At 41.4% G+C, this 22638-nt stretch overlaps 1 protein-coding gene across 14 annotated transcripts in view; it reads right to left on the bottom strand.

Annotated features, from left to right (window-relative positions):
- The window catches only part of BTRC (beta-transducin repeat containing E3 ubiquitin protein ligase), a 119048-nt gene that overhangs the window by 75892 nt on the left and 20518 nt on the right, over positions 1–22638 (bottom strand). For 8 of the 14 annotated variants that reach the window (XM_083844802.1, XM_083844791.1, XM_083844798.1 and 5 more), the window contains one exon: positions 15545–15652. The exons of the other annotated variants lie outside the window; for them this stretch is intronic. In XM_083844802.1, the coding sequence (XP_083700928.1) occupies positions 15545–15652 (108 nt within the window). The remainder of the gene's footprint in view (positions 1–15544; positions 15653–22638) is intronic. 14 annotated transcript variants of the gene reach the window in all.

Genomic DNA, 22638 nt, shown 5'->3' on the forward strand with positions numbered 1-22638 from the left:
TTTAAACACCTGCATCCAATACAGAAAACGCTGGCTTGCTGTGGAAAAATGATTACAAATTTGATGTCATGTGCAGTCTGTATTTTAATCGAGTTCCCTGATAAATAGACCCCCTCGAGCCAGCCAAGCCTCTCTCCAGCCATCGCGCGCGTATCCATCAGTTTGAGCAGAAGCCGGGGCAGGGTGTGTTTTTAGTGATATCAGCAGATCCAACCGCGTGGAGGAAATCTACTTGGGTATTTCAGGTCTCTAAGCAAATAATACAGTGGGAACACAGTGTCCGAACGGGTACAGGAGAGTAAATATTCCAAGGGCAAACCGGATGCCAGGCATAGCCATCTCGGTACTTGCTGCCACGCTAAAAAAAGGTGCTTTTCACACCAGTGAAATACTGCTTTTCCCCTCTCCCAGTGCAAACTTGTTGCTACGACCTGACCCTCAGACTCCTAGGTGCGTTCAGACGTTTTAGCAGAGCTCGAAAATAACTGGCATCCTCTTTAATGTTTCTTGAAGCGCCCCCACGATGCACTTGCTCCTCCTCACCAGGGGCAGAGGGGGACCGTGTTCAGTGGCTCCCGCCTGGCTGAGAAAGAAGGTACATCAGCATTCTGCCCGCAGACCGGTGCTAGATGAAAGGAAAACGAAGCAGAAGGCCTGCTTAACCCCTGCCCAGCCCCGGGTTAAGCCTGTCAGTCAACGCACACTTCTTCTTTCCCAATCCACGCCAGCAGCCTGCCAGCAGCCCAGATGTTTCTCTTGTTTGGTCTGGGCGGGTTGCTGCCCCAAGATGCTACGAAACCGTCTCCTAATTTGCATCATTGATTGCAGGGAACAGGACAAGGAATCGCTGGGTAAAGGTACGGGGGAAATTAGCTGCAATTATCTGATGCCCATGTCAGGCAGAGTGCACTGAAAAGGGGAGGAGAGAGGGAGGGAGGAGAGAAAAGAGAGAGATGTGTGGAAATAAGTGCCAGGCTAAGACTACAGGCACATATAAGCCTTACGTTCCCTTTCCAATAACCTTTGTAAGTGATAGATGAGTCCAAGCCCATTGTTATCGTTAAGGGACTGTCAGCATCCTGATTTTATAAATGCTGTCTGTCAGTTTATAAATATCTCAGCCATTTCAAACAGTGCCTGGATGAATCCTGGCATAGCCAATGTCAGCCCGAAAGCAGTATTACTGTTAAAAAATTATTGGGCTAACCCCCACTTAAAAACACTTAACAATAGCTTCTCCTTTTTCGCCTCCCATGAGGCCCGAAGTATTCAAATTGAGGCTTATTTAGCTAGTCACTACGCTATATAAAATGGTCCTTAACATTGGCAATGTTTTGAGAAATGCTTTGAGAAGAAAAAAAAAAGGCGTAAAAACATCAAGTTTGAAGGCAATTCTCTGTCTGTTTGGTAGATAAAACAAAACTGACAGCTGTAACACACAGGGAGATCCACAGCAATGAAAATGCAGAGATAAGTATTAGACCCCATTCCTCTTTGGCATTTGCTGCTCTGAACATTCACCGAGATTAGATCCTTTTAGAGAACACCATAAATTGCAATATGTAGGCACAAGGGGGTGACTTCAGCCCGGAATGAAGGCACAGCCAAGTTTCCCAGCCCTTCCAAGTTTCAAGTTAAATGGTACTTTTACACGGGGTTTATGGCTCAGCATCAGAATGACTGAAAGCGAGCAGTCGCTGCAGCCCGTCTTGCAGCGACTGCTATCAGAAAAGCAAAGGAAATGAGCACGACTGGCCTTCCAGTTCAGTGCCTGCTTTGCAGACTGGCATGCATGCTCATACCATGATTATGCAGCTATTATCCCGCTGCACAGATCCTGCTTGGGATATTTTTTTTCCTCCACTACATTTATGAACTCCTCACGACAAGGACTTCTGTCCCTGTCACCCCTCCCAAATGTTTACGTGGTGCCTAAAGAACTGAAGTTCGAATTCGTGCCCGAGCGGCTCAGGTACCTACTAAAAACTGAATTCTTACAATTGAAGCTCTGACAGCAGTGAAAATGGAAAAGTACAGCGCTCCCCCCCAGCCAGACACATACACACATGTTCGCACAAGTCCCAGTTTGGTTAACGCAGCCCTCAACAAGAGTTTCTAGTTTACTTATTTTTCAAAATAAAAAACAGGAGAGGATTCTTTTTTTTAATCTGTAGAATGGACCCGTCATATTTTTCCTTTTCATTCACATCAATAATTTGCAGATTGGAAAAAAAATGTGCATTTTCAAAGCAATGAGACGACAACGGAGCTTCGTGACATCAGGGAGAGTTTTCTTACCAAGCTGATTTAACTTATTAATTATTGGTTTGTTAGAAAGAATAACTTAAAGGTGCGGGGAGTCTTAACATTATGAGAACAGCATATTCAGTTTAATGTTAAAATATGAAAGACACGATAAACAGGCATCTTGAATAGCACAGATCTGAGTTGTAGTTAAAAAATACAACAGAAATCCAGGTGCAGGGAACTGGCCATTTAGGGAAATTAAAAAAAAAAAAAAAGCAGCTTCACTTTAAAGACATTTCTCAAACGAGAGAGAGAGAGGGAAAGAGAGAGAGAAAATATGGCTAATGAGAACAGTCCTTCCACGTTCCCCGGGAAGCAGCCCTGCTTAACATTTCTGTTCTGTGAATTTAAGAGAGTCAGCAGTGGTAAATTTGTTTTTAATATTCAAGCTTTCAAGCCTTGCAAGCTAGTTGGCCAATGGCCCTTTCTATTCCAATGTTTGTTGGTGCCTTATTTACACAAGCATTACATCCGGAGAGCCTTTGAATATAATTTCACGTGGATTAAGGGAAGAACATTTGCTTCTGCTAATCAGGACATCTGGTTATTTTTGTAACTCAGACATCTGCATTAGGCAGCTCGACTTCGCCATTCTTCATAACAAGGTTAGAGCTTAAGAAGCCTTAAGGACCTCTAGCTAAATTTTATTATTTGCATTTTTTCACAGCCAGCTCTGCTTCAGAATTTCTTTTCCTAAATAGCACAGATCGATCAGCACCTTCACAGGTATACATACGCTTTTCGAGCTAGCACTTTCCACGCGTGATTTTACAGCATATATCTCATACTCTAAGATTTTATAGTAGTTCAAAGCTGTCTGCATCTTTCTGAGGAACAGAAAGCCCACATTGCCAAAAAGCATGGATGAAAACATCCAGTTAACCTTATGATACATATAACATGGGTATACCTCCAAATAGCCAACCAGGCCACTTACGTAAGACTGGTGTCAGGACTTGTTCCAAATCTGATTATCGTGGGGCTTCCCTTTGCCTCTTCCTAGCGCGTTATACTCATATCTGCTCCCCGCGCTGCACAAAAAAGCATTCTTCCATTTCTGTTCTTTAGGACAACCTTAACAATTTCTCCAATCTTTTAAATTCTTGCTCAAATTCTTGTTTAAACAGTTTCAGCTGAGGTTAATTTGTCTGCAAGACTGCAGAATTGTGCCACGCATACTTCCGGAAGACAGATTTCGCATGCAACAGAAGCTTCTTAAAGACGAACAGAATCAATCACGGCTTGACTCTCGCTTCTTTGTTGGTTTCATTTTGCTACATTCCTTTCACAAAAATTCATTTTCAACACTCATCTCAGGGCGCTAAAGTACTGAATTTGGAAATTATACACACTCATTCTCAGTTTGCAGGATTCTTCCCCTCCCCTCCCACGAATCACAGCTTTTATCAGTGCTTTTTTTCATTTTTTCACCTTCAAAAAAGATGTTTTCTTGATTTTCCCCTACGTGTAAGGGGGGAAAAAGAAGCAAAGTCTGTTTTTACAGGCTGTGAACATAAGCCAACATACAAAAAAGGTGTCAAAAACATATTTCTATTACTAACAAGAGTCAGCAAGAGCCAACAGATCTTGGGAGTTTTTTAAAACTTTTTATTTATTAAAATTCTCTAGATAGAGATTAACTTTCTTTGTACAATATTTATTACAGATTCATCTGCATAGGAACCGCAAGTGCTCTAAGAACTGGGTTGTAAAATTGGCTAGTTTTGCTGTAGATTTCATCTCCTTCTTGAAGAATGATTTTCTAACTTTTCATAGCTACCTCCCTCAGAGGACCAATGCAGTTTCAGTCTCACTCTAAAAGCCCTTTCCCCTCCAATCCTTGGTCATCTCCTACTTTCTTTATTTTAATCTTTTTTGAAATCTCCCATTCTGAGCTCTCCTGTCAAGTAGACCAAAACACTTCCACTACTCAATGCACCTTTTCCTTAGAGCCCTTGGCTTGCTCACTCCCAAACTTCTAATTCAATCACGCGGCCCTCACCGTACTGCATTGTGTCATGCTTTTCTTGGTCAGCTTTGGTTTTTAACTTCTTATTTTTCATTGCAGGGAAGAGGAAAAATGATACAAAAAAGAGAAAGCATGAAGTAGACGTTGTCTGCCAAAGTCAAAATGGCAGCATGAAGGAAGAATCCCAAATTCTGTCTTGTGTTAACTTTTTAATCACGTTTCTTCCCCCAAATATTAACTGAATGCAGCTCACTTGTTTAAAGAAAGGGCTACTCAGTGAACTCACTGCATATGTCTACACCGCAGCACATCAGGGCACCCGTGTCTTCACGTTGTAGACAATGCTTGCCAGGTGACCCTCCAGCCAAAGTGACCTGGTTTTGCATCTAAAAAAGTACTAGAGAGTCACCACGGAGCCATTTGGGTGATACAGCTCCGATTTCCCAGCGTTTCTCACGGTTGCAATTTGTCCAGGCAGGCCTAGGTGCTTTGTCTACCTTCCGAAGCTACATTCATCATGGGAAGCATCATCCACCACTGGACTGCGGGGCAAATTTGGTTAACTTCCAACACACGGTGCGTCCATTTCCATACAGCACTACTGAAAAAACTAAATTGCCAATATACCAAAAGGTGCAAGTCTAAATGCTTCCCAACCTCCCATCCCCATTAAGCAAATATATATATATATATATTTCTAATAAAAGAATGGGAAACTACGGACCAGGCACTGCACATTTTAACATTTTACTAGCAAGTACTGTGACCTTACAATAACTGCCACCCAAGAAAGAATCCTGGGTCCTCCCAATCTGGCTACACCAATTTAAATGTGGTAACACAAATCCCTCCTGTAACATTTCAATTTACAAGCTCGCTGTTAGGATCTTTTAGTACAAAATAACGCCAACTCCAAAACACCATTTTCTTGTAGAAATAGAACAAGGAGGTACAAAACGTCGTTGCAAATCTCACTGCCTTGGGTAAGGATGAAGAGTTGGACCTGCTATGGAGACCATCAAATGAAGTGGGTAGTCAAGCAATCAAAGAATGAAAGATAAAGGTGTAGATAGAAGCGCGTCTTCAGATACCTTGGGGCTAGCAAACGTTTTGTTCCTATAGGAAATTATACAGCCCTAGACCATCAGCTGTCGAGATCCACTATTTGCAGCTTTTCGCTCCAACATGAATGGCTTATTAAACCTACAACATATCTGTTTTACTTAACTTCTTGGTGGAGAAGGGCCAGGAAAACAAAATGTACTTAAATGCTGAATTTTTTTTTTCCAGGCTGAATGCCTTTCATCCAATAAGACATTCAAAGCAGTGACCCAGCAAATGGATTGAAAAAGCAATCTTCCGTCTCAGTGCCACATTATCATTCCTATTCAGTATTCTCGGTGAGATATCTCAATCAGCTGGATGTGTGTGTAAGTGACAGCGCAGCCCATTGCTGGGTTAATTAAACATTTGACTTTAACACCCTCCCCGTCATTAAGCAAATAAAAACAGATAATTCAAACTGCACTTCATCCACGGGGTACACAACATACATGTCAAAATTAAGAGAGTCCAAGGCCCTCAGGGAGTTCTACTCGGGGAGGTAATCAGTTTAAATCTTATCTGGTTTATCAATTATTCTATTGATTAAAGCAGGGTGATTATACAAAACTCCTTCTTGCCACATGGGATACATGTCAGCAAAGCAGGACAACACAGGGAGGCTTAAAAACGATTTGAAGAAAACACAGACAGATGAATAACCGTCTATTAGTACATGCCAGCAATCCATACATGGAAAAGCTGACTTCTTTTTTAAGCAAGCCCTTCCAAATTAGAGCGCCGACGTTGTTACTTCATCTGCTTTAAAATCAGATCTACAAATTGAAAGGGCAACCCTTCGTTTTAAATGGACAAGTTCTTCCCCAGTATTTGAAACGTGTTTTATTGATGCTGATCTTGGAACATAACAGACACCAAACACAGGAATTTCCAGACTTTTAAAGGCATTATACTTATCCATCAATAACTCTCAAAAAGCAGATGGAAAGGGCATTCTTGATACTTGAATTCTCCTACATGTATCCATGATATAGCCATAAGTAAAACGCTGCATTTTAATGATAAGAGTGTGACAGCTCATCTCAGACTTAAAAACCTCATGTTCTAAGGGTTTTGGAGATTTTCTGTCTTGCTCTGGAGGGCTGCAAAACGTTAGCAACTGTGGGAGGTGACATAACCGCATTTTCCAAATCTTCACAAGCCCTCGTGCAAAATCCCACTAGAGCAGTCCCTAGTGCAGCTTCTCTTGCATTCAGCCACAGTACACAAAGCAATTCCCGTTACTTTGCATTTTCTGCTCCTGGATGAAGAAAGGTTCAAAGGACCACAGTTCCTCCCAGGTGTTTGAGCCCTGAGTTTATGAGCGCAGCCCCATCCCCACAATCTTCCCAGTTGTATTTTATTTCAGGTTTTACTGTCAGATCGTAAACTGGATCCTAAATTGGCCTGCTCAAGACCTTGCTTTACATACACGACCCAGGGACCATTTTAAAAATGAAGCACTGCAGTCTAGGAAAAAAACAACAATTGCAATTTATTTCTAAAAGTTCCCTCAAAGCAGAGGATTAGCAGTAGAAGAAAGGTCAGCCTTAAACCAGGGACTTTTTTCCACAACACCTCTTACGACCTTTTTCAAAATACTCAGACTGGTAGTGCAAATTATTTATTACTAATCTAATCACATCTCAATTTTTAACCAGGACAGAGGGTAGGAACCACAGTGGTCACACCTCTGACAACCTGCAGGGCCCCAGCACTCCGCTTGCCAGCATCGTTGGAGCTGCAGTCACAGGAATTTTAAGAAATAAGGCCAGCTAACAAGAAGGCCTGAGGTATGTTCTTGCCCTTCACCTTCAGAAAGGGATTAGATGCTGCTCCATATTGGCACTGCATGTGCATCCAACCATACTTCAGCCTCTTCTTCGCAGCTCTCTTTTCTTCTTTGGAAGCAAGCTAGAAGACCGCATTAGCATGCTGTATTTTACTCTCACCACTAGAAATACTGAGGGTGCTATTTGTAATTGTATTCTTTTAAGAGGTTTGTTCTCTGCAGCTGTTTTCTGCTTGCAGTGTATTTTGTGTAATCAGCACATCATCATAAATACATTGGCTGTTCCCCCGAGGGAAGCTGTCACTGTTTAATTTACAGAACAACCTGGCCAATGTGAATTCTAACACTACAGCACTATGGCAAGAAGTTACCACACTCGGAAAAACAGGTTTCTATGAATTTTTATATCAAGAGCTGGTCCCAGGACAATTTAGGTTCTAGAAATAGATTGTTTTTAAAAGCACTTTATACACTGGATGGAATAGATTCTTTCCCACTTACAGCTTCTTAAGGCAGCACTGAACTCCATCCCCACATTATTTTGTGGGTGCCAACCCCAATCCCCGCGACGTAACCATCTTCACTTCTGAGATCTACCCAAAGAAGGCACTGCAGGTAGGTATCTTAAACTGAACTTTTTTTTTTTTATGAAGAACAACCCAAAACATCAAGGTGTTAGCTGTCCTCATTTCAACAAGGAAACATACTCTGTTGCAAGGTCAAATGTTATTACCTACATCAAAAGGTTGCTGCACAGTTTATTACTCTGAAGATGCCATAGAAGTGCAAAGCATATTGCTGAAAGACTAAAAACGTATGCAGCTTTATTGGCTGAACGAAGAGTTGCTTCCTTTGTTTGCTGGATATAAGGCTGTATTTTAAGAGAATAAATCACAAGCACTGCCTTTTTTTTTTTTTGTAGAAGGTAGAAAAAAGCCTGACAGCTGATCATACTATATGCGGCCACAATTTAGCAAATTCCACAATGGTGCCAAGTTATACCGGCAATCATTTAAGAACTAAACACGAACCCCAAGTAAACCTTTCGGCACAACATGAGTTACTTGGGTATTTTATTTGCAATGTCTGCTAGAAGCAATCTGCCTGACTATTTGGAAAGGGACTCAAGGAGGCTGACAACCTGATTATTTTATGCATACATTATACATATAAAATATATAAGGTATATTGATAAATGCCAAAGAGAACCAACTACAAATGTAAATAAATCAAACCCAATTTAATGGATAAAATTAGTTGGGAATTGTCCTCAAAAAGCAACACAACTATTTAATACCAAAAAAAAAGATGTTTTTCATTTCCAGGGCAGTTAAAGAGATTTCATTGAAACTGAAAATCCCCAAGTTCTGTGTATAGCAGCACTTTGCTGGTTCTCAGCAGTAATTAGAAGCCCAATTAAACATCACCAGACACAGGGCAAGTATACGAACATAATAAAGAATCATGCACATCACAGAGTACTGTTTATGTATTTTGACAAGCACTGTCTAATTTTACTTAGTTTGCAACAGAATTCTAGGTAATTATTTTGGTCTATTTGAAAAGTAACAAAATCTAAGGAACAACCATTAAAGTAAAATAAATACCATCTTATCTCTGATACGGTCTGTGAGAATGATCTACCAAATCAAGAAAAAGCTGAGTGGGAATGGTTAAATTTTTTTTTGGAAAACTGAGTAATTGGGTTCTCTAGGTAAGAAAGCATGTCTGACTATTTTTATGCATGAAATAAGTAGCAGCCAACAGAAAACTGAAGAAATAAAAAGAAACCCATCCCATGCAGTACAAAAAAAAAATATGTCTCTCTCCAAGCTAGGAATTTGAAGATAGAGCAAGCGTATTTTTACTCTGAGGATTTGGGTTTGTCGCCCTGGAATCTGCATGGAATCAGCTAGGTACCTGATTTCACTGAAGGAATATTTAATTTTGTTCTCCCTATACATGCATGCATTTGAAGTTATTTAGGACTATCTCTGTATGTTGTATTTTACAAAGGTCACTGAATTCTGACCAGCACTGGCTTAAGTATTAGATGACGCAGTACTTGGTGACTTCCCCAAATTCATGGTAAAGTTCCATATTTTAATTTTTTAATTAAAACTGTATTTGACGTGGCATTGGCTCCGTGGCAGTTCTGCAGAAACAGGCAAAACTGATCTGATGCACCTGGCTGCCTCCGAAGCACTGCTCACGGAGTCCTCAGACCCGAAAGGATGCCCATGCCGAGCGCTTTACCGACCGCTCCGTGCTAACTCCTGCAGGAACACACCGAAATATTTATTATTGCTACCAGGGGACCGCAGCGGGCTGCGCTTAATCCCTCCTTGCTCCGCCTGAAGCGAGAAAGATTACGGTTAGATCAACGCTTATCACGATTAGATCGGCGCTTCCGATATTTACACGACGAGTGACTAAAACGTTAATTGGGAATTTATTTCGGAAAAAAAAAAACAAAACGCCACCCCAGAGCGCCCGGGCGCCGGGCCCGTGAGGCCGTGCAGTACCCGGCGGGGCCGGCGGGGAGCAGCACAGGCCGCGCCAGGCCTCACACATGCGCTGAGGCGGCTCCTAATTCAATTAGCGCAGGCTGCGGCTCCGAAAAAAAAAAAAAGAGTAATTCAATTAGCGCGTTGTGGAGCTCCGCAGTACCTCCAAGCAGATGTTCGCGATCCTTAGGAGCTGGAGCTAGGTTTAGAAGTACCTGGATGGCAGTCGGCAGGCCGCCTGCGCGCACCTCCCTGCCTCCTAACGAGGGACGGAGGCGAAAGGCGGGCTTGGTGGGGAGAGTTTTGTTCTGTTTTCCACAGCAATCGGCCAAAGTAATGGCAGTGCACTGAAGACCTTGCTCTCTTCTTCCCTGAAGAGCCCATGGTGCAGAAACCAGAACAGGGTGCAGGGGATTTTCAGCTATAAGGTGGCTTAAGCCCTTAAGCAAGGGCAGCATCTCCCACTAAGTGCTCGGCGCCTAGCTCGAGGAACTAACAGAAAAAAAGTGCAAACGAATAAATGCCATTCCCAACTGCTAAATTGTCATTTACTCCCAATCCCCAAAAGTCTTCACTTTGCCCCCTAAATGGGGGGAAGGCTCTGTGTTGCTGCTGCTAGAGCTGAGACCTCGCAGCTCCATCCCGAGGCCAGGCGAGCTGTGTGCTTCCCAGCCCAGCCGCAGCGCTGCTGCCAGACATCAAGGTCACCAGATTTAAACCCTAAATATCTCTTTTTACCAAACCTGTTCTCTGTCCACAGGGCAGTGGCTTTACTTTCTTTAAAATCTAAAATCCCAGCCTCAGATAACCTCTCTCGGTCTTCCTAAAATTACGCTCCTGAATGAGGGCTGGAGCCAAGTGCAAAAATTGCGCAATTAATTTGGCTTCGTTTCTGCTCCTTCTCTTATCCCCTCTCATGCCTTTATAATCGCTCCTGCCAGGTGGTAAGATGAGGAGAAACATGAGAAACGGATGCCGAACACCTCCAACAAGAAACTTTGCTTAAAAAACCAGGTGTCACATTGTGGCAGTTCAATATTTCATAGCCAATACAAGGAATGTGCAACAACACTGCAACTTTAAATCTTTGCCTCCCGTGTCAGTCTCTCTCCTCTCATTGTAATGCCAAAGGGAACAGCAATCAGAGTGGAGATGTTCAACGTGATAGAGGTCAGGACACCGGTGGATCAACGTACCAGAAACACGACCTTGTTTATTTTTTTCCCCAGTATTATTGTTTACAGGGTGCTTTGCTCATGTACCTTGTGGTTCTTAGCTAAAAGATGAAATTACAGCCCAGGATGAAGCGCTCAGGCACACATCCAATTTGTGTTTCCATCTCAGAAAACAAAAAGCTTCTGAGGCCCTCGGGCTGCCATTCAAACTTGGAGAGGCTGACATTTTTAACAGCATGAACCAGAGACTGGCAGAGGGAATGATCTAATGCATTTCTGACTTGTCAATCAAAGATCTCACCTCTGCTGTCTTGTAAACAGTTGGGGGCCACCTAACTACGATCATAAACAGGGGAGAGCCTGCCGCCAGCCGGGGGGTGCTGCAGCCACATGCTCTGGCTATTAGCCACCAAAATTACCATTCCGTTTTAGAGGCTCGCTGTAAACAGCCCACGGGCACATTTCACACTGCCACTGGGAGTGCACGAGAGGGGGGAATACAAAGCAGCCTTGGTCGAGGGAGGCCGCATCTTGAGGCTGGTGGGGCGTGTCAACTGGACACCACCCCATCTCTCTCCCCACTAAGGTACCCAACTCCGCCTACCAGTAAAGGTCTTCCTCCAAATTCATTTCTCACAAAAGCATTTCTGAGCAGGCACAGCTTGACCACCCCCAAGACTTTGGCTTTAACCTCCTTGTAAGGCCATAAATAAAGTACTACTATGACTACTACTCACATTTACTCTGCATTTCTCAGCAATAAAACATCAACTTTTAAGGTAAGAGGCATGAGCAATCTGAAGGAAATTAAGAATGACCATTTCTAACAATTAAAAATAAAATAGATGTAAAAATAATCTGAGAAACTAGTTCATTTCTTCCTCGAGGGTGCAACAAGCTTTCATTACACCAGACTGTTTACATCTTTGACACTCACCTTTCTCCAAAAGCGATCTCTGTCCAAAGAAGAGGAGCAGTGCAAATCACATCCATACTGCAGAACCTTAAATACCCTCCTGTTTACTTCAATTTGACTAATACAGAAGGATGGCCATGCATTCCTCAACCAGGACAGAGACTTCTGCCTCAAACAAGGAACACATTTTGCTTCTGCAAAACCTGCTTCTGCAGAACGCAGTCTTCTTCATTTAACACTGCCTGGTGTGCCATTCTTTATGATCAAAGCCTTCACTTCAAGTAAGGCAAAATGTGAATTTCTGGCATTCCAGAGAAAAGCACTTCCATATTCATTCAACAAGAGGCTGCTACCACCACCATAAGAAAGTCAATTCTCCTTTCCAATTACTAGAGCCCGTTAGAGAAATAAGAGTTTCGGATCCAGCAAAATAAAGCTGATTAGACCACTTTTTGCTTTTTCACTGGTGCCTAGGCTCCAGACAAAAAAAAAATTAATGCATGACTCTTGTCCCAAAACATTTACAACCTACAGTGGAGCCAATATTTGTAAGCAGTGTCAATTGGGTAAAAATGAAGAGATGATGGTCTGTTCTCTGTGATTACCCTGATACATAACCTTTGGCAAGACTTTTAAATTGCTCCTTAAGAGTCTGCATTCATACAGTAGCCTACAGAAATAAAGGAAATATTATGGTCTTCTGCAAACCTGAAAGGTTTAATGCAATCGTTTTCTTGGCATCGTCGATGGGTGTAACTGTAAATCAGAATTTTCAAAGAACTGTGACTATGAAAAATAACATAAGCTGAGCCCTGTAAGCATGCATGGAAAATATTTTAAAAAGGGGAAAGTAATTATCTTCAAACGAAAAACGTCATGAAAACAGGCACCTGTTGGCACATCTGGAAACTTCAGAAACATGGATTTCTAGGAAAAATACACTCTACGTTTTTTTATTATTTGAAGAATCTACTTGCAACCCAGCTTTCAGTTGTTTTGCAGAGTGACAGTACAGCATCCAAGACACTGAAAATGAAATGGCTGGCCTTTTTCTCTTTTTTTAAGCACCCTTTTTAACCCCCTCCCACAAAGCCTTATCAGAGTTCATGTTCCAATTTGCTGCCTTCTTTCACCATGATCTCTATGAAATTCAGTTACACAACAGACTATCGGTTGCCAAGCCCTGAGATAAAAGATGTTTTAAAAAACAACTGTTTCTAGCTCCTTAATCCCCCATTCCTGGGTTTAGCCTTAAAACCTTTCCCACTGTGCGAGGATTGCCAAATGGAGCTAAGGAACCAGAAGATCCTGTTTTCTCAGAAGTGTCTCCGATAATAAAAACCCACAAAGAAGAAAAATGAAGTTATCTGACATATTAACAGAATCATCTCTAAATCGACTATCTGCCAATGTTTCCCATGAGGAGTCAGCAGGGCTTTAACTGAGCTATTCAAAAAGAGCCTGTTTCCACATTTCTGTCTGAGCATCTGAAGGTAAGCATGTAAATAACTAGACAAATTCAGCAGTGACTAAGTAGCCTTCCAGATGGCACCTTCTCTTTTGCCACAAGCAAAGAACATTGATATGCTTCTCCAGTTACTTCAAGCTTGCTAGCGAAAAAAAATAAAATAACTTAATATGAGGAAAATTTGCTGGGGTACAAAGAAGTCTTTAATGCTTTCCTGAAGATTCAATACCAAAGAAAGCATTAAAGAACGATGAAATATTTCAATATCACAGCTTCAAGCAGGTTTAAACCACTCCCATTTAGACTACTGCACTGGAAAATGCAGAAGCCATGCCTCCTGGAGGGGAGTTTTCTGCAGACCATGCAAGCTAATGGGGATCAAAGCCCATTGAAAAGATGGGCTGAAATATGGATGACTCATTGCTGCAGAAGCTGTTACTGGCATTTAGTTTCTCAATAGGCACTAAATGAATTCCTCGGCAGAGTCAGTGCTATGAAGACTACTAGTATACCATTTTAGATGGCAAGTGAGGCAGCCTTCCCCAATTCCCATAGTCACTAAATACCCACGGAAATGTTTTGCTAAATCTGCAGGAATGCAAATGTCAAAGTCCTGATCCACTTCCAAGAAGGCAATACACGGTAAACGGTTCAGCTTCTGACTCATTTGACCCCAAATATCAACGCAGCGTATTAGCAGAAAAGTTACTGTACATAGCTATCATTATCGATAACATCTTGAGCTAAAAGAGGCCAGTTCCCCTTCCCCTTTGTAATATACGTTTATTGTGAGTAATCAAAAATAATTCAAAGTAGAAAGAAGTCACAATTTGAGTTTATAAATTGTTTTCAATATGCTGCTAAGGTTTTCTAAAACCTGAGCTTAAAGAGATCTGAGATTTATTCAACAGCAGAAAGCCCAAAAAACGAGGCCCATCCGATTTAGTCAAATTATGCAAATCAGGATTAAAAGTAGGATTCTAAATTCTGCCTGTTGTCTCCAGAGTCCTCTTAGACTAATAAAAAGTCTTCTTCCCCCTCCCCCATGGAAAGCTCCACTAAAACCTTGCTGCTTTAGCAGAGGAGGCCTGGCAGGACACCTTCCAGAGTCCATCAGTGCTAGTGCTGGGTCAGCAAAAAGAGTTGCAGCAAAATGATGTAATACACTTAAGCCTCCCCTGAGACTGAGACGATTATTTCCACAGTACTCTCCTAGTCCTGGAAGCAGGCAGCCAAATTCAAAATTATCTTTGCACGCTACCCTTTAGAAGCGGGTAACGAACTCCCAACAAAACGATTCTGAAATTTTCAGGACGATTCTAGCCTATTCATTATGCCTGGTTTTGCAAGATGCTGGTGAATAAAACTTGTCTGCCACAGGTTAGGTCAACAAATCCAGCAGCACAAACCCTGAAATAAACATTCATGCTACCATGAGCTCAAATGAGCACACTCTCTCCAGAAATACTTCTAAGGTCCCCCAGACACTGCAGTTCACACACAATCATCCAGAGAGAGCATCTGATAAGAAAACATCTCTGCAGTCCAGTCTCCACTGCTCTCCTTTTTGTACCCACTTGCCATCATAAAATGCTTGCAACAATATTGAGCTTTAGCTGGGTTTCTAGACACTAACCTACCAGCTGCTTCACCCACAGGAGAGTAACTCAATTTTGTAAGAGTCACTGGTCACCTAAAGCATCTGAACAAACCCTGTCCAGCAAAAAGCTGTCTCATGACTGAGAAAAGCTTAACTAACAAATGTGGAGACCAAAGAAAACCGGGTTCCTTTACTTGTCATTTGATTGACAGCTTACTTGTACAAAAATTTTCGATAGTCAAAGTGTCCAGACTACTGCTAACAAACTTGAAGGAAACAAACGCTGGCATCAGTTATCACTGTGGCAATGAACCCACCCCCTCAGTCCTCCAAATGGCACACAAAATTTCGATAGGAAGGGAATCACTGGATGAATAGCCAGATTGGAGACTGTGTGATGGATACTGTTTGCCAAATATAATTAAAGTGCTATATTTTTGACACAACTGAAAGCCAATGGAAAAGATGATGGTACCAAGCCAATTTAGACAAAATAATCATATTAAATCAAAGAAATGGAAATGCCCCAGTACTGAGCCACCCTGAATCTATGCAAGATGGGTTTAAATACTGGAGGAGCTCTGAATGACAAAGGAGAGGCATACAGTATGGAGCAGAATAAATGAAGGTAAAGCAAACGAAGTAGAGAAGCAGATGCACACATACATGGGTGGAGAGAAAAGAAGGAGCGTGGAGAGACAGAAAGTACCTGGAAAGCTGGGAGTGCGCCAGTCCCTGGGTTATACAGGCATCGCAGCGAGGGCATGCTGTCCGCCAGGCTGGAGCAGCCCAGCCACAGAGATCTGGGCATAGAGCACTGCAGAGAAAGGACAACTATGAGATGGGACTGTATGAGACAGGATGGCACAGATTACAGGAACTTTCAAGGCTTAGCCAAATGGCATCAACACGACTGCAACTGGCCTTAAAGACTGAGACATCTTTAAGAGAACACAAACTGCTGGTGACACTTTCCTTCCGAGAAGCTTTACGGATGTCAGAGTAGCAAGAAAAAGGCATTATGGATCAGGAGAGTAATTTTTTGATCAATTTTCTACACCAATGTGCGAGTTTTTTCACCAAAAAAAAAAAGTTCCCTTCCAATCAAACAGACCTCTTCCCCATGCATAGCACATTCCAGGCACAAAACAGCACAAAGCAAGCAATTCTGCAAGGGAAGCAGAAAAGCAAATGACAACTTTAAATGGAATACTGGCAGGGAAAGAACAGGCTTTTTGTACACTGGGGTTTAGAAGGAAAAACCTGCAGGTCAAGGTGAACAGGAACTTGGTGACACTTGATAGGATTTTGTGTTTCTGCTTGCCTTGTTATTCATGAAATAAAATACAATTATTACAACAAAAATTCTGATCATCGAAAGCACAAATACAAAAAAAAAAAGGAGCCAAAGCAGCCAGTCAAGGAAAATACTAACCATTTTGTATAGTTAAAGCCCTTACTTCCTGAAATACAGGGAGTTGCTTATTCATTTTAAATCGCTACTGCTAAATCTAGGGATGCATTATGACAGCTATTGCTTTTACCAGCCAGAGAATTTTTGATGCCATAAGCACTGCTGCATTTGTCTAATTACTGGTAAGGCAGAGAAAAACAAGTACATTGTAAACGGGCAGCTAGCTATGAAAACTGTAGGATGTGACAGATTAGATGCTAGAGGTTTCAAACCCTTGCACTCTTCCTTTTTGCAACACTTTTTTTTCCCCCTTTTTAAGGGGGATGGGAAGAAATCTGAGCGGAAAGGGCAGCTGGAATGGGTATGAAATGACAGCTGGCTTTTGAGCCACCATTTCTTGCTGCTCTTAAGAGGGCTAGAAAATCTTGCACTAGATTACTATGTAGGAGCAACAAAACCCATCTCTGAGCACAAAGGTGATCATCAACATTCATAATTTGGCAGTGTGTAGACAGCCACAGAGAGATTAACCCTGTCCATCACCACATTCTTTGGTGTATTTTGTCACAATTTATGCTGCTGTTCCAGAAATAGTATTAAAAGATTGCTGGGGTACAGAACCTATACAAATGTGCTTTCTGGAAGTCTATGGTACCTTAAAATAAATTCCCCACCTCATTTTCTCTTTAAAAACCTCTTCACCTTACAAAGAAACGGGAACTCAAGAACCGAGTACTTTATAATATTACTCCTCATGTGAGAAAATGCCTTTCCTGGAGACAGAAAATTAGAGCCAGAGTATTGTAACAGGCACCAGAACTGAGCGACACTTCCCTGTCTGCCATCCTAGCCTTCCAGGGGACACTCACTCCCACCTACAAGCACCTTCCAAATGCCAGCAATCTTTTCTTTGCAATGTAACGTGTATCGCTTCAGCTAGTAAAGCTGTTGTGATGATCAGCCTTAAAAAAAAAAAAGTGTACATCTACAGTTAACCTTTTATCCAATTTAATATTTACTTCAATCAAAGCTGGCTGTCAACACTCTAGAAGAACGTCACAGTAACAAAGGAGATGGAGGACAACGTGGTATCCCTGATGACATACAGCAAATTTACTAGGTAAGCATCAGCTGTTTACCATTATCCATCCTAAGGTTCAAGACATGATACAAATAAAAGAAAAAAGAGACAACTATCCCATGTTTTCTTGTGTGCATAAAGACTTGTTAGCAAAGGCTTGCCCCAGCCTTAGTCCCTCTTCCCTGGCTGTCCCATTCCTTGGGCTCACTCAATCTTCCATCCTGCCATGATGAACTAAATGAAGACCTGATTGCCACTGAAGTAGGTTTGGCAAAATAAAAGAGGTTTCTTTAAATATACGTACTGAGCAAAGCATGGAAAGAGAGGCAGGAAAAAGGAGGAGCACTCTGTCTGCAGCAATGCTCGCTCATGTTGCCTCAAAGTTGATGTGAGAGATGACTCCAGTCGGATGGAGTCACTACAAGCAGCAGCTCGGGCTCTCCATTGTGCCAGGGCAATTACAACGTTATGTTCCTCTAAAATTGCCACCAGAAAGGAAAACATTGAAGGTCTTTTCTGCCGAACTCCCTATAGCTGCAGAGGACACTCGTACTCACCCATGTGCTCTCACTGCTTAGTATTATTCCAGAACTAGGGAAGTACATAGTAAACAATTACCAACACCTTAGATGACTTCTGAATCTGCTCCGGTATGTAACAAAATTCACATTACTGATACAGTTCTGTTACCCAGCTTAAAAAAAAAAGTGGGAAGTTGCACACACACTGGGAGAAAATGTCATTGCTGTTCTTGCCTGTTACCTATTGAAGGAAGCAGAGACTCTAAATTACTGCTGGTGACTGAAAGAGGCTTATTCACAAGCATGAACAAAAGGCCCCAGGTGCTTCAATAGAAACAGCTTGTGTGTAAATCAGATGAGTGACCCAACAGAACAACTTCATTTACAGCCTGATCTCAGAAAAATCTCAACAGCCTCTGTCCCCATCCACCGAGCAAGCCACGTGTCAAATGCTCACTTTTGTACTGTCAGCTCCACAAACAAGGGACTGGCCTCTGCGTTCTCTGCTTGAAAGCTGACTGACAAAATCCTCTCCTGAACTCCAGTCAATCCACATCGATTCTTCAAAACAAAGATACAGAGGCACAGAGGTTGGACCGCAGCCAAATGGGAATGCTGATACTGCTTGCTAAGTACTGGGCTGGGGTGCAGCAGCCTCTCCACCTTCCTTTCTCCCAATTGCATTAATACTTCGGATGTCTGTGCGCCTTCCTGACCCAGTGGTGCAAAGCTTTTAATTTATAACAGCTAAGCATCTTTAGGAGACAATAAGTGGCATTAGATAAGGAATTATTTGACAAAATACACATTTCTTTCTCTGTTTCTAAGTCCTGTCCCCTGAACTCTTGAAATATGTTTTCCCACTACAGAAATGCAGAGAACTGAGTTTGAAGCAAGCTCAGCATCCTCCTGACAGAGGCTGGTACCAGCTGCTCCACTGGTGATTAAATGGGCTTGCCTTGCTTTGAATTAAAATAGGCTGAGCTGAGTGGGCAGTGACACTGAGCTGAAGGGAAGCCATATTTTAACCTATCCAACTATTCTTGTAACTATACTGCAAGAACATTTTTGACTACATCAGATGTTTCACCACTAATAGCCTACCCTCCATTCCAATTATTTGATGTCCTAAAGACAAATCTCGGTACACATTCCTTGGCTAAACTTTTGCCACTGCTAAAAACTGGTTATTTACTTTATTTCCTATTGCACTACAAGATTATACGCTACAATTTCAGGCTGCTTTTTGATCAGATTTGTTCTCTTCTGGTCCTTCAGCAAATACAATATACTACAGGTAACTAACACAGTTTTAGTAAATTACGTTACAGGTCAGAAATATATCACCTTCTCCTCTAAAACTAAGTGGTTCTACATGAGGAAAAAACTGAAGTTGTTGAACTGCCACACTTTACAACTAAAGTGCACAGAAGGTGTGAAAATACAAATGCACTTTACTGAACTCACTGTAAACAGCAACAAAAATTGAACACTAGTTTAAGGATATTTTCTTTATAAACACTTTGAAGATCTTAATTAGACAGTAATATAGGATTAAAGCCTTTAATTGTCGCCCTTTTTTACATACTAAAGGGCAATAACCTACTAGGCATTGCTGAACCCTGCACTCAGCCTTGTGATAACCCGTGCACATAAAATGCCTTTGATTTACAGGCAACATAACATGTATTTGTGCACAACATAACAAGTCAGTGGCAAAGCCAAAAAGGAAACCCTTTTTTTTTTTCGTTCCAATTGCTAATTTTGGTCAACCGTACACAAGACTAACTTCAGCTGCTAAGCATATCTATTTCAATCCTTTCCTAGTTCAGAATTATTCCTCTTCTAGCACCCTGTCCAGTGCTTTATGTAGTTCAGCTCTTGAGATAAATCAATATAATTTCTTCTTCTCCTGGGAGATGGGAATTAAGATCCTGTTCACGCAATATTTTCATTAAGGAGCACAAGTAGAATCTGACATGTTGACAAGAGAAGATGAAGAGTTTAAAAACAAAGAAAAGGGGCTTTAGCTGTTTGGTCCCACTGATCATAAGTGATGGAAGTGGACAGGGTTGTACAAAGAGAAACAGAAACAGGGCACAATTTGTAAATATTACTAAAATTGGGACAAGAGGCAAAGAGAATTACTACAAATTCTACCATGCAAACTGCAGCAAATAAAATAAAGGGACACTCGAAAACATAGTAAAACTAGATACACCAGGCCTGAGTGATGAGACAGGTCTTTCCACATTTCATCACTCGAAAAGTCAAACATGGGATGGCTGGGAAGTACAATTCTCCTTGAAGAAGTCTCTTTCAGAGTACTGTTTCCTATATGCCTTTTAAATCTAAATGTAGGAAGTATGCCTTCGGAATTTTGACCCTTTACAATGCTTTATCAAATAAATGCTCAGATGTTATTAGGATCCTTAATATTCATGATTATTTTATAACACAACACAAAAAGCAGGAGGACAAACCCCAAACCTTTCATGCCCACTCAGTTCCTCTTGTACTTTTTTTGGCCACATATTTAACTAAGCCAAGGCCAAAAATATAACACACATCACTTTCACAGTGTGTCTGATGTGCACTATTCCTGTCACCACAGAATGCAATACATCATATAAAATATATTAGATAAGGCAGCTGCTATTTACATTACAAACGTTGGTGTCATGAAACTTAATCCCAGAAATTTGCTTCTTGCTAAAGAGTGATTTGGGTTTATTTCTTTGGTCTAATTTTCATCCTTTTGACCTCCCATATATACATAAAAGTTAAAATACATCTTATATTTCTTCTCTCTGCTGTTCAGATAGGTACTTTCTTTGATTAAATATATGACATAGATACAGAGAAAAGAAATCCCCAGTGCAACCTGCGTGCTTTCACAATTAAAAATCTGCCAAATATATTTCATTTTTTAGCTCCAGTAGCACTTGATCTTATGGGGTTCTTAACCATGAAAAAGTTGTATGATATAGCCTCAAAAAAAATCCACAAAAATGGAACAAGAATTATATTTAGTAGTTCTTTGTGGGGCTTTATTTTTTCTCTGTTTCCCCCCCATCCGAACTGTGGATACAAGGCATGCTAAATACGTAATTACATGAGAGAGCCACCCAGCTTTCAGAGGAGCCATTTCAGTGAATTGTGTAAATAATATGCCTTTAAAAACCCTCAACATATGAATACAGATTTACCATTTATGGAGCAGTTATATACCTGAGAGACAAAAATACCCATTTAAAAAAAAAAAAATCCTGCCTAATTACAAACTTACCAAAGAGACTAGCGTGGCTCAGAGCAAATTAATACTTTTATAAGTTTCTCCAAAAGTTTGTCTTTTTTTCATTTGAAAAAAAAAAAAAAACCACTTTTAAACCTATAAGTCTTAATTAAGCCAAAAACTAGAGTTAGAATTTACACCTCCTTAATACTCCAGACCACTGGTTCTCTGCACTTAAAATAACGCTGACTTTCTTCGTCACTGACTTCTTGGCTGTTTTTCCATAGTAAGAAGATTAAGTTATAAAATAAAGAAGAAACTACAACATCCCTCAAAGTGTGACCATGAGAAGGATCTCCCAGGGTTCAACCAGCCCACAAGCTGTCAGCTCTTCCAGCTGGTACGTACTGCACCAGAATTGTGAAGGGCAACACACTGTTGCTGTCAGAACCAGCACTTTTCACAATTTCTCAGCTTCTATTGTGTTCAGGCGTTTAGGTCACACATATGGCGCCTATCAGAAGTGGTGTGTTCCTGTTTTGCTGTAAGAAAAGTCATTGAGCTACCTTACTAAGGGACCCCGAAGCATTTTTATGATCTACAAATCTAGCAACCCAACTCCTCACTTTTGGAAAGCAGAGAGTACGTTCCCAGTTCCTGCGGAACTCTTCAGAACAATCAGGCCTCACAAATCAGACGTTGAAACATGTTAGCAGGGTTCAAGCCCAGCACTCTTCCTCTATTCCAAACATAGGAGGTGCTGGGCTTCTTACACCCATGTTGATCACTGAATCCAGTGCAGAGGTTTTCCCATTCACCCTAAGGCTCGTGGGCTCAGTGCATTCTGCAAGCTCTGCTGTGCTCAAACAGCTCAAACCACTGGAAATGATTTCTTTTCCCTTAGCCTCCCACTTTTCATGTAATTGCTCCGTAAATTTTCCTGAACGCACATATTATGCAAACTCTTCTCTAATCTTCTGGTAACTCCCTAGCTTACAGTAACTTTTTACAAGAGATTCCAGTTCACTAACTGCTCTTAAATATCAAAGATAAGGTACGTAGAAAAGGGATTACATATTCAGGCTATCCAAATATTTTCTTACCTGAACAGGATCCGGGAGGATCAAATCACAGCTTTTAGGTAAATGTTTGTGAAGAAACATTTCCCTCAAAGAGTGGTTACTGGAGCTGTCGGAGCTCTGGGATTCAAGATCAACAGAACTGACGTGCCCCAGAAAGGAGCCAACTTCCCAGCTATAAGGTGTATGAGATCCTCAGCTGCCAAGCGCTAGAGGGAACTCATGTAGATCATATCTGAACTAGACAATACTAATGTTTTCATAATTACAGCTCTTTAATCTGGGAAGCTGATTTATCTAAAGCAGTGCACCTGCAGAGCTTTGATTCAGATGCCGTACCCATCCTTAAGGAGTGTAACAAGTAAAGACTTGTGCGTGCTTCTTTAAGCAACAAAGATGGTGTTGTTAAACCCAAGACCTACCCAAACTTACTAAAAGCAATCTCATCAAGGTCTACAGCATGCCAACTACCT

The sequence above is a fragment of the Anser anser genome (assembly GCF_964211835.1).
Source record: "Anser anser genome assembly, chromosome: 7".
NCBI classification, from domain to species: Eukaryota; Metazoa; Chordata; class Aves; order Anseriformes; family Anatidae; genus Anser; species Anser anser.